The sequence below is a fragment of the Moschus berezovskii genome, chromosome 5 (genome assembly GCF_049115385.1).
Source record: "Moschus berezovskii isolate FMDL1 chromosome 5, NW_MosBer_1.0, whole genome shotgun sequence".
NCBI classification, from domain to species: Eukaryota; Metazoa; Chordata; class Mammalia; order Artiodactyla; family Moschidae; genus Moschus; species Moschus berezovskii.
Genome location: NC_142464.1, coordinates 101,216,811 through 101,231,216, shown reverse-complemented (window position 1 = coordinate 101,231,216; position 14,406 = coordinate 101,216,811). Strand labels below are relative to the sequence as shown.

Here is a 14,406-nt window from a genome sequence, read left to right as displayed (position 1 = left end):
TTACCTTTAAAAATAGAGCATTAATTGACACTGAGAACTGTTTTCTTCTACAGATATTTTGCTGTAAAGTATTTGTGAAGGGATTTGATGTGTCTTATCCTCTGAGGATAAGTACATTTAACTTAATATTGACACCCCCTGTTTCTGAAAGAACTAAAGCTCGTTCCAACCAAAGGGCTCCAAGGTGCTGTGCAAAAGAACCTGGATTGCTAGATACACGGGCAGCGAAGGAGGGGAAGGACTTACTATGAAGTAAAAAATGGAAAATGCAAAAAACAGAACAGCATGATCTCATTTGTATAAAACCAAAACAAAACAGCACTTATACAACCATGAGAGACCTGTTTATATCTGCCCAGTGTGTATCTCTCCCATGCTCAGCCTCCCTTCTGCCCACGTCTCCACTCCTCGAGGACCCTCGTGTGTTTCAGAGTAGATAAACCCTATCTCCCACCCTGGGTGGGTGGATGACTCAGGCCTCGTGGGTCAGACAATTCCGTGACTATTGAAGAAGCCGTGTCAGGAATGGCTTCTTCTTCCCCCTGGGGTGGCTGAGCTGGTAACACGGCCAGCGGCCATACCACCTCAGTGAAGAAAAAGCCCAAACACAGTAAAAGCCATGCAGAAGCGAGCAGGATCGGAAACTGGAGACAGAGCCCTGGAAATGCTCTTTGAATTCCTAGACCAGGCTGTTCTTAATTACACAACTAGGTATAGGACCTTTGCAGTGTGTTTTGGGGTTGAGGAAGAGCCCTAACTCAGTTTAAACTTGATTTCTGCAATTCTTTGTGGAAAATTTCCTAATCCAAGACCAGTCAGAAAGAGGTGTAACACTGCTGGCTTTGAGGATGGAGGAAGGGTCCAAGCATCAAGGAATGTGGGCAGCCTCCAGCAGAGGGGAAAAAAGGAAGTGTCTTCTCCCCTTGAATTCCAGAAAGGAGCACACAGCCTTGGAGAGGCCTTGATTTTAGCCCTGCGAGACACATGTTGGACTTCAACAAAACTGACATGCTCAACGCTCTGTGGTGACCTAAATGGGAAGGAACTCCAAGAAAAAGTGGATACATGTATACCTGTGACTGATTCACTTTGGGGTACAGGAGAAACTAATAACATTGTAAAGTAACTATAGTCCAATAAAAATTAATTTTTAAAAATAAATGAATGAAAAAGCTCTAAAATAATAACTGGTGTTGTTTTCAGCCTCTGAAAATAACTTCCAAGTATAGGAAGCTTCTAGAAGGATTCCACAGTTTTCTCTCTGTGGAATGAAAATGAGGGTGGGAGGGGAAAAGTAGGGATACTTTATAATTTTTTAACTAGAAATATGCATTATATTAGGGCATCCTTTGTGGCTCAGATGGTAAAGAGTCCACCTGCAATGCAGGAGACCCGGGTTCAATCCCTGGTGGGGAAGAGCCACTGGAGGAAGGCATGGCAATCCAATCCAGTATTCTTGCCTGGAGAATCCTATGGACAGAGCAGGCTGGTGAGCTACAGTCCACGGAGTCACATAGAGTTGGACACAACTGAATGACTAACATACACACATGCATTATAATGGACTTCCAAGATGGCACTAGTGGTAAAGAACCTGCCTGCCAATGCAGAAGACATAAAAGCTGTGGGTTCAATTTCTGGGTTGGGAAGATCCCCTGGAGGAGGACATGGGAACCCACTTCAGTATTCTTGCCTGGAGAATTCCATTGACAGAGGAGCCTGGAGGGCTACAGTCTATAGGGTCTCAATGAGTCAGACATGACTGAAGGAACTTAGCACTCAAAATATTAAGTAAATGAAAACTAATTTTAAACGTGGTTAAGAATGGAGTCCAAGGGGTCTCAAAAAGAGTCTGGCACAACTTAGTGACTAAACAACAACCAAGAATAGAACCAGAGTAAAATTAACCTAAGAATCTCAGGAATCATCACCCACCCAGGAGAATCGGAATACCAGCTGCTTTCCAAATACAACAGCACAGCATGGCTGTGTCTTGTGAGGAATTCCAACTAGTATCATCAATTGCACTAGGAACACAACGGTCAGCCAACGCACCAATACTTGCACACCACACATCTAGTCAAACCAGATCCTTCCAGTCTGGTTCCACTGGACCAGACAGCAGGGGCTGGACCGTAACTCTCAAATGCATTCTAGAAGCTGATTTTGAAGGCAGGGCTGGGAGAGACAGACAAGAGAAGCCAGAATAGTAATTGGCCTACAATTTAGCATACTTCAATAGAAAAATCAACAAATTGCCAACAAATCACTATGTTAATGAAGAATCGCTCTGCTCTGCAATGAGCATTTAGCAGAAAAGACAACTCATTTATGCCACTCTGTAGAGCAAGCTGCCATTCCAGGGGGTCCCCTGCTGAATTTTAATGTGGGGAAAACAGAAAAAAGGAGAGCTGGCGGCTCTGCTCATGTTCCTCTCTGGTGCTTGAGACTACAGAACGCCAAACAGTGAGCTGGCTGGTGGGCAGGTTGGCGGTGGCTTTCAATGCCCGTGCAGATGCCACATTCAACATGCTCCTCTCGAAGATTTTCAGAAGGGAAGATATCTACCCCTCCCTCTCAACAACTGAGTTCCACTGAACACACACCTTTCTCTGCTAAACTCACTTCATTTTACTTAGACAAGAGAAGTAAGTCAGGTACATTCTGCTAAGTTTGTAGGGAGGAGACATAGAGAATACATATTGGCTACGGGCAGAATTCCTTTTAGTTTGTCTTGAAGTCTATGCCCAGAAGACAATGGCCATGAAACAGTGTAGCCCGAGCCACTTCACTGCTGGGCAGCCTGGTCCTCCATCAAGAGTGACAGGGAAGCTGAAGGATATGCCATGATCTATTTCAAGGACACGTCTGCCTCCAATCAACAGGAGAGTCCTGTTTCTACTTTCCTCTTTTTCTCCACCTTCTTTCCTACCTTCCTCCTCTTGATTTAAAAGATATGGCTAAAGAAGAAAAATACCGAGACCAGAAGTACAGGCCAATACATCACATTTAAAGGCTATGAATAAAACATACTGGAGATGCAAACACATAAGTTAGATCTCTTTGGCCTTTTCCCGTTTATCTACCAGGAATAAATGGAGATCAATTTCAGATTAGAATGGAAAGATTAAAGGTTAATTCAATAATTCATGTGGAAAATTTATTTCAAGTATAAAATAGGATTTAAGATTGTCTTTTACTTTAAAAGCAAAATTTTCAAGTATCCTCAGTTTATCAAAGTGGTTAAAGTAATTGCAGATTTTACTTGCAGTAGGTAGAAGCATAACTTTAAAAAGATTTCAATGGAGATTACTACTGCACCATATTCAGAAACCCTGGAAACAAATTTTTAAAATGCTTTTGAATGATCTTCCTGTGTGTGTATCTCAGTTCCTTCTTTGAACTTCCTACAGTCTAGTTACGGGCTTCCCAGGAGGCTCAGTGGTAAAGAATCTGCCTGCCAATGCAGGAGACACAAGAGATGTGAGTTCAGTCCCTGGGTTGGAAAGATCCCCTGGATAAAGAAATGACAACCCACTCCAGTATTCTTGCCTGGAAAATTCCATGGACAGAGGAGCCAAGTGGGTTACAGTCCATGGGGGTGTAAAAAGTTGGACATGACTGAGTACTCATAGTCTAGTTAGGGTCTAAGTCCCTCCCCTACAAAAAATTAAAATAAGTGATTCAATAGCAATATTAAATTGATCATTGCTTGACTATGTGACATAGATAAAAATAACAATGTGAGTAACACCACGAAACTTACAAAGCATTTTATCTAAATATGTTTTTATCTTTGAGTTGGCCAAAAAGTTTGTTCAGGATGAACTTCTTGGCCAACCTAAGAACTGTGTGACATATGTGGAGTGGAGATATTATTGTCTTGCCTTACAGATACTAAAGGAGTGAAAATATCATTCCCGTTATTTCCCGAAACATGCCCCTCTGACAATCACCTGCCGACACCTAAGAGTCAGACTCAATGTTCAGCAGCAAGCGATGAGTCACTTACCAACACACAGGATGTTGAAACAGAATCCTTGAGAAGTCGACTTGTTGACCAGCTGATCGGGGAGACTGTCAAATCCAACATGGCCAGAAAGGGATAAGTTTCGAAGCTCTTCATTCTGGAATGTCAGAGGGGAAGCGTTTGAGAGCCCATGACGACACCACCTGGGTACCCCTCCCTTCTCCCGTTCTCTCTTCTTGGCACACGGGGAAAACGGTGACCCCTCTGTGCCCACCCCCTCCCTGACTTCTACACAACTGAAGCTACCAACTCTAGAGCCATACTCTTTCCATAAAATCACACCGACTCCCAAAGTACACCATCTCCCTCCCAGGAAGCTCAGGCATGGTTACAGGTGCACCGGTTCAGGGGAAATAGGCTTTCCAGAGGTGGCTGGTACCGACATGCTCTAAGTGACACTAAAACTCCAACCCTTTTGACAGCCTCAGCGCTCAAGAAAACTTTTCAACCCAGAGGGAAAAAATAAAGGACTCTCTTCCAGACACAGGAAGGAGCTTTCAAAAGCTCATAGTGGAGGAGGCATTCCTGTTACTATGCAGAAATTCTGTAACCACCATATTGAACATATTGAAAACGGCACAACACAGGGCTTGGTTCCCTCTCTAGCATGAACTGGACAGGCTTTGTGGGGCCTCCTGGCTCTCCCCCACAGGCTCTGCACTCCCCACGCCTCCTCAAGAGTCTACTGAAGGAGAATGGGGCTAAGGTAGTTATCATACTTTAAAAGCTGGATGACTTAGGCTGTATTATTATATGGTGCTAACTTCCTCCACAATGCTGAGTGCATTCTGTGGGTATTGGAGATCATCCGTAAAACCCTTCCTTCCCAGGGAAACAGAGGCTACCTATGGTCCTTCAATTAAGAACCACAGTTATGGTATGGGATTCCAGAAACTAGTTACTGAAAGTCTTCCTAGTGTCTGGCTACGTTGCCAATGAGTTTTATACTCAAGACACTGAATTTGGGGTAAGAAAATGAGCCTCAGAGTTCAATTTTTTAAATAAAGAAGCAAAAGCCTTGCACAGAATCAATTGGTCCATAGTTTTTAAAAGACGGGTCTTCGTTATCCTCCTCTGTGTTACACAATAATGAGAGTGACGTCTTTGAATAGTCAAAGGCTGAAACTCCATTTCCAAATCACTTCAATCACTGAAGAGAAGGAGAAACGTGACTCCCTAAATGTTGGGATTTTAGTGCAATGTTTTATGGACAAAATGACGTCTAAGGGCCTTGCTAGAGCTAAAATTCTGATTCTGTGAAGTAAGGTTGGAAACCAACACCGCTCCCCCTGAATACCATGGTGGCAGCTGCAGGTTTGAGGTCACTGGTACAGAGAACAGATGCCGAGGCTATGAATAGCCTCCTTGAAACCTGCCAGCAGTGAATATGAGACTCAAGAGTGGGCTCTTATCCTTGAGCAGGATGGTCTGGCCGACAGCGCACCCAACAGCTTGGGGAGTGGCCCCCGGGGGCAGCAGCTCTGGTAGCTGGCCAGGCCTCCCAGCACCAGCACGAGGCCCCAGGGCTACCACCTGCTCTTTCCCCTTCAGATACCTCAAAGGCTCAGGCAGCAGGTATTTTTAGGGTGTTTACCACATCCGCCAAGACTGAAGGAGAAGATCTGAAACGAGTCTGGGTTATATATAGAACTCTTTCCATCACAGCTGTGCAGTGGCTGCTGTGTAGCCAGCGAGGAGACACCATCACACCAGCCTCTTTCCTGACGTCCCACGGCCTTGAGCAGTCAACGTGCAGCAGGAAGGGAGACCAGGCAAGGAAGAACTATTGCCCTACACCCCCCTCTCCTTTTTTGCCATCATAATTCTTTTAATTTCTGGGGTGGGGGAGGAAAGAGTGGTTTATTGCTCTGGATTCTGGATGGTTGTTGGGTTTTTAGATTCAGATATTCACCCAGGAGCCAATCCGGGGAAAGAATCAGAGTTAGTAATTATAGCTCTCATCCCAGAACCCAATGCTCAGCATCTCATATTCTCACCATTTCCAAAACACGAGAAACCACCCACACACCCACTGAGTATTTTTATACCCACAGAAAACCACATACAAAATGAAAGGTTATAAAACAGTTTGGTCTTAAAATTTTTTTTTTTACTTTGAATTTGTCTTCAACGTCTCTGTCTTGTCATATAAAATATGTAAATTTTATAATGCCACTTCAAAAGGCCATTAAAGGACTGCCCAGCATTAAAGGAATCCTGAGGGCTGTTGCCCAGCAGTGGGTGATGGGACAGTGGGAAATGGGATGCTCCTCCTTTGGTTCACGAACAGGCTTACACATTAAAATCACTGCAAGATATGTGAGGGGAGTCTATTTAACTCACACAGAGCAGCTGAAACAAATTCCTGCGCTCTGCATCTCATAGTACCACGCCTGTAGCTTTATGCCTTAGCTGTCTCGACCCAAAGAATGTGTGTGGGGCTCGAGTCTAGATATGATCGCAGGGAATCTCAGATATTCTCATGTCTCTACTGCTATCATATATTAGCAACGACTCTCAGAATTTTCTGTCTAGTACTGAGCTCTGTCTGCATTCCAGTTCTGAATTTCTACCCCAGAGGCAGTTCTCCCAGGTTGTCCTACTTGTACCTTAAATCGTTGTTCACCAAACTTGACATCATCTTCCTTGATTGAAAACCCACCCCTACTCCAGGGTTTCCAACTTCTCTTAATGGCACTAGTCTGTGCCTGAGACCCACCCATCTCATTCAAAGTGTTATTAATGCTGTGCCCTCCTCCTCTTTATTCTCACTAATTCAACGGCCTTCCAACCGGTCTCCTTACTTGGATCCCACTCCCTCTAATCCTCCCTCACTCTACTTGGCTGCCAAAGGGATCTTGGTACTCAAAGGCCCTCAATCCAAACTTCTTACTCTGCCTTCTCAGGAGCTTCTGTGGGATGATATCAAATCTCTATTCCTATCGAATCTCCCATTCCTCCCAGAGGAGGACCTTCCACTGCAGTTAAATGGAATTACTTACTGTTCCTGGGAAAGCCCCTGGTTTCTCTTCATCAGACTTTATTCATATTATGATATTTCCTCTATCTGGGAGGATCTTATAGCCTCCAACACATCCAAACCTTCCAGATCCCATAGAAATATTATCTCCAATCTTGTCTTTACTGGGCTTCCCTGGTGGCTCAATCAGTAAAGAATCTGCCTGCAATGCAGGAGTCCTGGGTTCAATCCCTGGGTCAGGAAGATCCCTTGGGGAAGGGAATGGCTACCCACACCAGTAGACTTGTCTGGAGAATTCCATGGATACAGGAGCCTGGTGGGCTACAGTCCATGGGATTGAAAAGAGTCAGACATGACTGAGCGACTAACACACACCCTTGTCTTTTTTTTTTTTGCATTGCTTTCAGTTTCTATCTTTTATTATAATGATGCTATAAACATTCCAGGACAATAAACATATGCATTTCTGTTCAACTTATACCTAGGAGTGGAATTGCTGGGTGACAGGGTAAGCTTGCATTCAGAATACTCAGAATTGGTGGTAGGAATTTAAGCTTGTCTTGACTATGAAATCTCAGGGTGAATTTCAGTAAACATTCCCTTTACCAATGAAAGGAAAAATGATGATTGGATAAAGGTGGCTCGAGCTATCTGGCATTCCACTACCATATGACAGCTAACATTTATTGATCAAGGTTCTAGGAAAGCCCTAAACATGAATGAACTGGAGAATTTAACAGTTCTATGAGGTAGTTAACTACTGTTACCCACTCTCAACTGCCAGATGAGAAAACAGAGGCCCACAAAGTGTAGTAACTTTCCCAAGGTCATACAGCCAATAAGGTGAGAAGCTGAAATGTGGACCCAGGAGATCAGATTCCAGAGTCACTGTTAACCACATGATGATCTAGGTTCCTAGGTAGTTCCTAGGTAAACAATACAATGACTTTAGCCACTATTGAAAGCCAATATATCAAACTAGAAAGAAAAAAAAATGTTCTCTAAAATAATTCTCTGGCAACCATAAGAGGTGGAAGTTGAAAATCAGAATTGGCAAAGTAGCTCTTAAGTATATTTTCATGGGTCCTGGCAATGCTGAGACTTGGAAGTTTTTCATCTACGGCACATGAAGCCAATAATAAAAGACTTAGTTTGGACCATTTTTGAGATGCAAGTGCCAACTTGGAGCCACCAAGGAAGTAACTATAAGACCTTAATTGATTCAGTCCTCCATTTGCTAATCTACCCAGAGAGGGGCTGTACTTGGATGATTTCTAGGCCCAATCCATCCTGAAATGAGTTATGACTAAATTCTATAGTATAAAATAACCAGTCTTTAACATGACAACCTCATTTTTCTCTTCCCAGATCATCGTGACATGAACACCATTATTTATTTATTCATTCAAAAAAACACTGCTCAAAACACTAAGGGGACAAAAATACATTACTTTTGTTATTCACTGATAAATGCTCTTCCTGCCCTTCAGAGGCTTACCGTGTAGTAGTAGAGATAGAATACAAGTAGTGTTAAGGATAAGAGCGATAAATACTATGGGATGACAAAGGGGAAATGGGAGCTTCTGGCTAGGGAAATTCAGGGGACATCTTTCAAAAAGGCTGGAGTTCTCCAAACCTACCAGGAAAATAAAAGTCCAGCTTGCAGAAGCCTGCCAGATAAACACTATCTTCTGCCCAAAGGGTTACTTTATTAGGAATGTGGGTACTCTGAAGACTGTATACAATCAACAAGTTTTGCAGAAGATGTCTAGCTGACTTCATCATGGAAATAATTATAAAACAAATTACATAAGAATGTGCGCCAACACCTACATTCTGAATGCCGCTTTAAAATATGTTCCACATTTCCAAATCTTGCTTAGCCAAAAGCAGGATGGCACAAAGCTTGGAGTCAGATAGCCATGGGTTTGAATCCCTACCTGTTTTAGTCCCTGTTCCTCCATCAGTAAAAATGGTCCACTTGGCAAGGTGGCTGGGAGGAACTAAGGAAATGGTACATATGAGAGGGCCAGCATTTAATAGGTCTTCAGGAGTGTTTCCTTTCCCTGAATTAGGTGGGAGGAAGAGAGGAGCTCTCCTATTGCTGCTGGGCCCGCAAAGAGTCAGAGACAACAGAGCGACTTTCACTTCACACTTCATGTTGGAAGACTGCGGATGGGCAAAGCCCTCGGACTACCCAAGGAGGAAGAATTACTAAGGATGAACAAAGAAGGGGGAAAAAAAGAACACAGAAGAAAGAATGGAACTCTAGCATGAAGAAAACCCACCCTAAATAGGATGCTCATTTACAAAGCTGCAGGAAAAGCCACAGAATTCCATTCCTGTTTGCAGGCATCAACATCCTCCAGGGCTGGAAACCATTAAGGATTCCTCAGCTTCACTCTTCTATTCTAGCCCAGCCCACAGCCTCTTGAAATTAACAAACTGGCTATGCCCAGATGGATTCTATTCACCATATTCAAACTGAAGGGGTAACCCAAAGTTACTGGGTTCCTTTTAAAACCAAAGCCTTCAGTAGATGTGGTTAGTAGGTAGTCCACATCTGCTTATCTTAACCAGCCAGTGGGAGTGGGGGAGCATGTTACCAAGGTGATATGTTTTGTCTGTTTTCATGTGTATTGAAAACAATTAGACTTCATTTTCTGGGTGGTGGTGTTTTTTTTTTTTTTGCCTTTAAAGACAGATACTACAATTGAAGTTTAGAAAGATTCTGCCTCTATTTTTTTTTAAGAGATAAAATTTTATTATGTATTAGCTAGAAATTACATTCTTCTCAAAGACCTCATTTTATGGAGATTGAATTATATTGATCCAAGTCAATCTCCAGGTTTATGTTTCCTCATCTGTAAAATGAGATTTAATCAAATGACCTCTAAACAATGTCTTTGGTTTGCTAATTCTAAGATTTCTTGAGTTTGGAAATCAGAGATGCATAAATCTGTCATTTTGCTTGAGGAAAGGCCAACACAGGGCAAAAACTTCTTGGTAGTATATCTTCCCTTGTCAGATCTAAGATGCCTCAAGTTTTACATGACCCTTAAAAGGGAGTTTCTATCAGTTACCCTGGTTAACTCCAAACATAACAGAAATCTGTGTGTATCCCCATTTTTCCACATATATTTTTCATTTTCATTTGCTTAACTATGGACCCACTCCCTATAACTGTCCTGCTTAAAAACTTTTTCTTCAGCTGTATCTGCAGTCTCCCAGAAACTTTTTGAAAAGTAGATTTATAGCCTCAAGACAAAACACAGAAAATTCTATGTAAATTAAATCATCTGTCTTCATGAAAAGAAGAAGATCTTTTTTTCATGCTTTCATTCATTCAACAAATATTTATTGAATACCAGCACATGCTAGATATTGCAGTAAATGCTAAGGTGATGATGGTGAGAAAACAAAGCATTGGTAACTCATGGAACACATGGGACAGACAGCAATGTTAATCAAATAGTCACTGGGACTTCCCTGGTGGTCCAGTGATTAAGACTGTGCACTTCCAATGCTGGGGGCACAGGTTCAACCCCTGGTCGGGGAAATAAGATCCCGAGCTTTGCAGCTTGGCTGTTAAAAATCAAAAACAGTCACAAATGTAAGCTATTGAAACTACAGGATGCAATGCAACCTTCCAACTCATGTGATTAACTAGTTATCCATCCAGTGAATCCACCAGCTTCTAGAATATAAAAACATGTATTTAGTCTGCAGTACTTTTCAATATTAATTTAGTAGACAACTCCTAAGTAGAGTTGACTTGCAAGTCTTATGTATTCAGATGAATACAAAGAGTCATTTTGCCCAGCATTGCCTGATGGGAGGAGGTAGAAACAATGAAGACTCGAGTCTTAATAAAATCAATGTCCAGTTTTAAATAGAGCTGAGATGAAACCATGGGGCATACTCCCTTTACTCTGTCTTTTCCCATAAAGAAGATGCTCACTCAGAGGAGAGGTACATATCCCTTCATCATATTCCGTTCCGTTCGTTCCATCGCTCATTCGTGTCCGACTCTTTGCGACCCCGTGGACTGTAGCCTACCAGGCTTCTCCGTCCATGGGATTCTCCAGGCAAGAATACTGGAGTGGGTTACCGTTTCCTTCTCCAGAGGATCTTCCCGACCCAGGGATCAAACCCGGGTCTCCCGCATTGGAGGCAGACGCTTTAACCTCTGAGTATTAGAGTCTTTTTTTATCAGGCTCTGTTTTAGTACAGATGCCACCCAGCTGGAGACAGTCAAAGAGAAGAACCTGTTTTTCCTCACACAAAACCCTTGACTGAGCACCAGCCACTTCCCAGTATTTGGAGAAATCCTGACCTCACAAACTGCCCAAGAAGAAGGTTCTACCCAAGTACCTGACTGTTTATTTTTGTAACTACATCATTTATCTAAATATGTTCTAGAGAGCATTCAACTGGTTTCATATTCTCTTGTAAAGACAGGAAAGTTAGTGGGAAGATGGGAAACGCCCTTAGTTCTCATGCAAAAAAGGAAAACACTGGAATGCAAAGTATCAACCCAAACCACAACTATGAAGCCTGTGTTGGGCTGTTTTGAGGGCTAGGCATGGCTAGGGTCACTTCCATAATATGAAATAATATAAAACATCTGAAGCATCTCATTACCAATGGGGATCACGTTCTTTAAGGATGACTTGGACAGTATTTGCTCCTCTGCTTGTCATCTATACTATAAAATCCCAAAATCAGAGCCAAGAAAGCCCCCAAGGAAATTGTCTCACACTAGCAGCAGAAGAGACAGCCAGGAAGAAGAGAGGACTGCCCAGAGGAAAACCATATGAGGAAAGAACTTGAGTGCATTCAGCAAGAAGTAGGGACTGAGAAAAAAGGCATCCAGGGGCCAGTCCCCAAGTCAGAGCCAGGCACGTCAGCTCCGACTACCAACCCAGGAGCCACCCTTGAAACAACACCAAATAACCAGAAAAGATCTTGATTAATATTGAATAACTGCCCCAATATCAAGTCTCTAAGCAACTGTCTCCAAAAGACTCCTAGCAGAAGGACAAATTTTGCTTTTCCAAATCCTAACAAATCTAATACAGTGGAAGGGTTTTCTTTGGGGATTGCAGGATTAAGGGGAAATTTTACTGCTATGTTTCTGTAATATTAGAATTATTATTTAAAAAAATGCTCACATTTTTATAGCAGAAAATAAATATTAATAAGATTTTTAAAATCAGGAAATATGAGTAACAATAATAAAAATCTTTTCAAAGGGGCTAAGGCTACAATTTTATTGCAGCTAATAGGTAAGATAAAATATGAGTATTTACTTTTTCTAATAACAGAACCAAGTCACATAGAAAGCAACGAAGAGTAAGCAAACAAATCAGAATAAGACAGCAGAAGGTACTTGACACATGAAGTCAGGAGACTTGGGGCAACTCTGCCATTGTTTATCTGGGTGACCTGGGGTAAGTCATTTAACTTCTCAGCTTCAGTTTTGCCAACTTTTAAAAAAACTGAAATATAGCTAACTCACAATGTTGTGTTAGTTAAAGGTATACAGCACAGTTGTTCCAATTATACACACACACACAGAGACATATTCTTTCTCGGATTCTTTTCCATGATAGATTACTAAAAGATATTGAGTATAATGAAGGAAATGGCTTCAACTCTCTCCAGTATTTCTTGCCAGGGAACTCCCATGGACAGAGAAGCCTGGCGGGCTACAGTCCATGGAAGCACAAAAGAGTTGGACACAGCTTAGAGACTAAACCACCACCCTGTGCTGTACAATAGGTCCTTGTTGTCTGTCTGTTTTATATGCAGTAGTGTGTATCTATTAATCCCAACTTCTAATTTATCCCTCCTGCCCCTTTGGTAACCATAAGTTTGTTTTCTATGTCCTGAGTCCATTTCTGTTTTGTAAACAAGCTCCTTTGATTCACTTTTTTAGATTCCACACACGTGATATTATGTCTTTCTCTGTCATATATCTTCACTTGCTTCACTCAGCGTGACACTCACTAGGTCCACCCATGCTGTTGCAAATGGCGTTATTTCCTTCCTTTTTATGACTGAATAATATTCTATTGCAATATATGCCACATCCTCTTTATCCATTCCTCTGTTGATGGACACTTAGGTTGCTTCCGTGTCCTGGCTATTGTAAATAGTGCTGCCAGGAACACTGTGGAGCATGTATCTTTTTGAACTATATGATTTTATCCAGATATATGCCCAGGAGTGGGATTGCAGGATCATATGGTATGTCTATTTTTAGCTTCTTAAGGAACCTCCACACTGTTCTCCATAGTGGCTACACCAATTTTGTCAAGTCGAAAATAAACTAGCTCACCAAGCTGTTGCAAGAATTAATTAACATAATTCTCTATCCTCAGCTCTTTTGACACACTTTTCTTGGATGACCTCATCCCTGCCCACAATGTTAGTGGCCAATCACAGGCTAATAACTCCCTAGTCACAACCTGCAGCCCTGCCTCCTTCCTGGGCATCCACAGTCCAGGAACCTCAAAGCCAACATCAAAAGTGGAATGCACCCTACCCCGGATTCTCAATTCACATCTGTCCTTCCTCTTATTTTCTTGGCAACCTCATCTACTCCAAAGTAATTAGAGGCCTCTAGAATAACATCAATTAGTGTGCATACTGTTAAAAACCTACATAAATGTATAGGCCTCCACCCCCTTGCAGAAGAAAAAAGTCTACTTTTAATCATCTTAAACTCTCCACTGTCCTTCAAATTAGGCAGTGAAGGCCAGGAAGCTGTCAGTCTCAAGTTAGATTTTCTCCTTTGCGCCTAGATGTAACAACCACCTATGGCCCTTTTTTGGCTGAACCTTGCCCACCCAGCACTCTTCACTGACAAGGGTACATCCATTCTCAGCTGATTTCTATTTCTGAGCCTGGAAATCCATGACTCGGATAGCCCTTTTTTCCTAACATCACCCCCGTTAGACCTCACGCAGATGTGCATCCAGTGTGATGTCTTGCAGAAATGGTATTTTCCAACCTCCTGTTTCTTAGATAAGGAGGCAGGTCCGGCACAATGCACAGGGCCAGCTGGGGGGGCAGAGGGGTACGGTGCCCACCGCTCTGGAGCCTAGCCCACCCCACCACCCTTCCTGAGGGTTAGAATGCACACTGCTGCTGAGTAAAACCTGACAGCACAGGCCTGAGGGCACACAGCCCTTGTCTTCCTCCACCCAGGCCTCCTGTTCCTCTCTGTCTTTTCTACATCCTCCTCTCGAAGAAAAACAGTCCCTGCCCACACTTCCTCCAACATCTTGCTGCTTTCTCTGTGATGAACCGTCTCACTTTTGTCCCATTAGATACCAGATCTCTCACCTTAACAACTGGGAAATACACTGTTTGAAAGCAGAGCCCAGAA

At 42.6% G+C, this 14,406-nt stretch overlaps 1 protein-coding gene across 7 annotated transcripts in view; it reads right to left on the bottom strand.

Moving 5' to 3' along the window:
- The window catches only part of SEPTIN11 (septin 11), a 132,557-nt gene that overhangs the window by 50,835 nt on the left and 67,316 nt on the right, over window positions 1–14,406 (bottom strand). For all 7 annotated transcript variants that reach the window (XM_055433980.2, XM_088836406.1, XM_088836404.1 and 4 more), the window contains exon 2: window positions 4,013–4,127. Coding sequence is in view for 5 of the 7 variants with exons in the window: in XM_088836404.1 (XP_088692530.1) it covers window positions 4,013–4,127 (115 nt within the window). In the remaining 2 variants the exon portion in view is untranslated. The remainder of the gene's footprint in view (window positions 1–4,012; window positions 4,128–14,406) is intronic.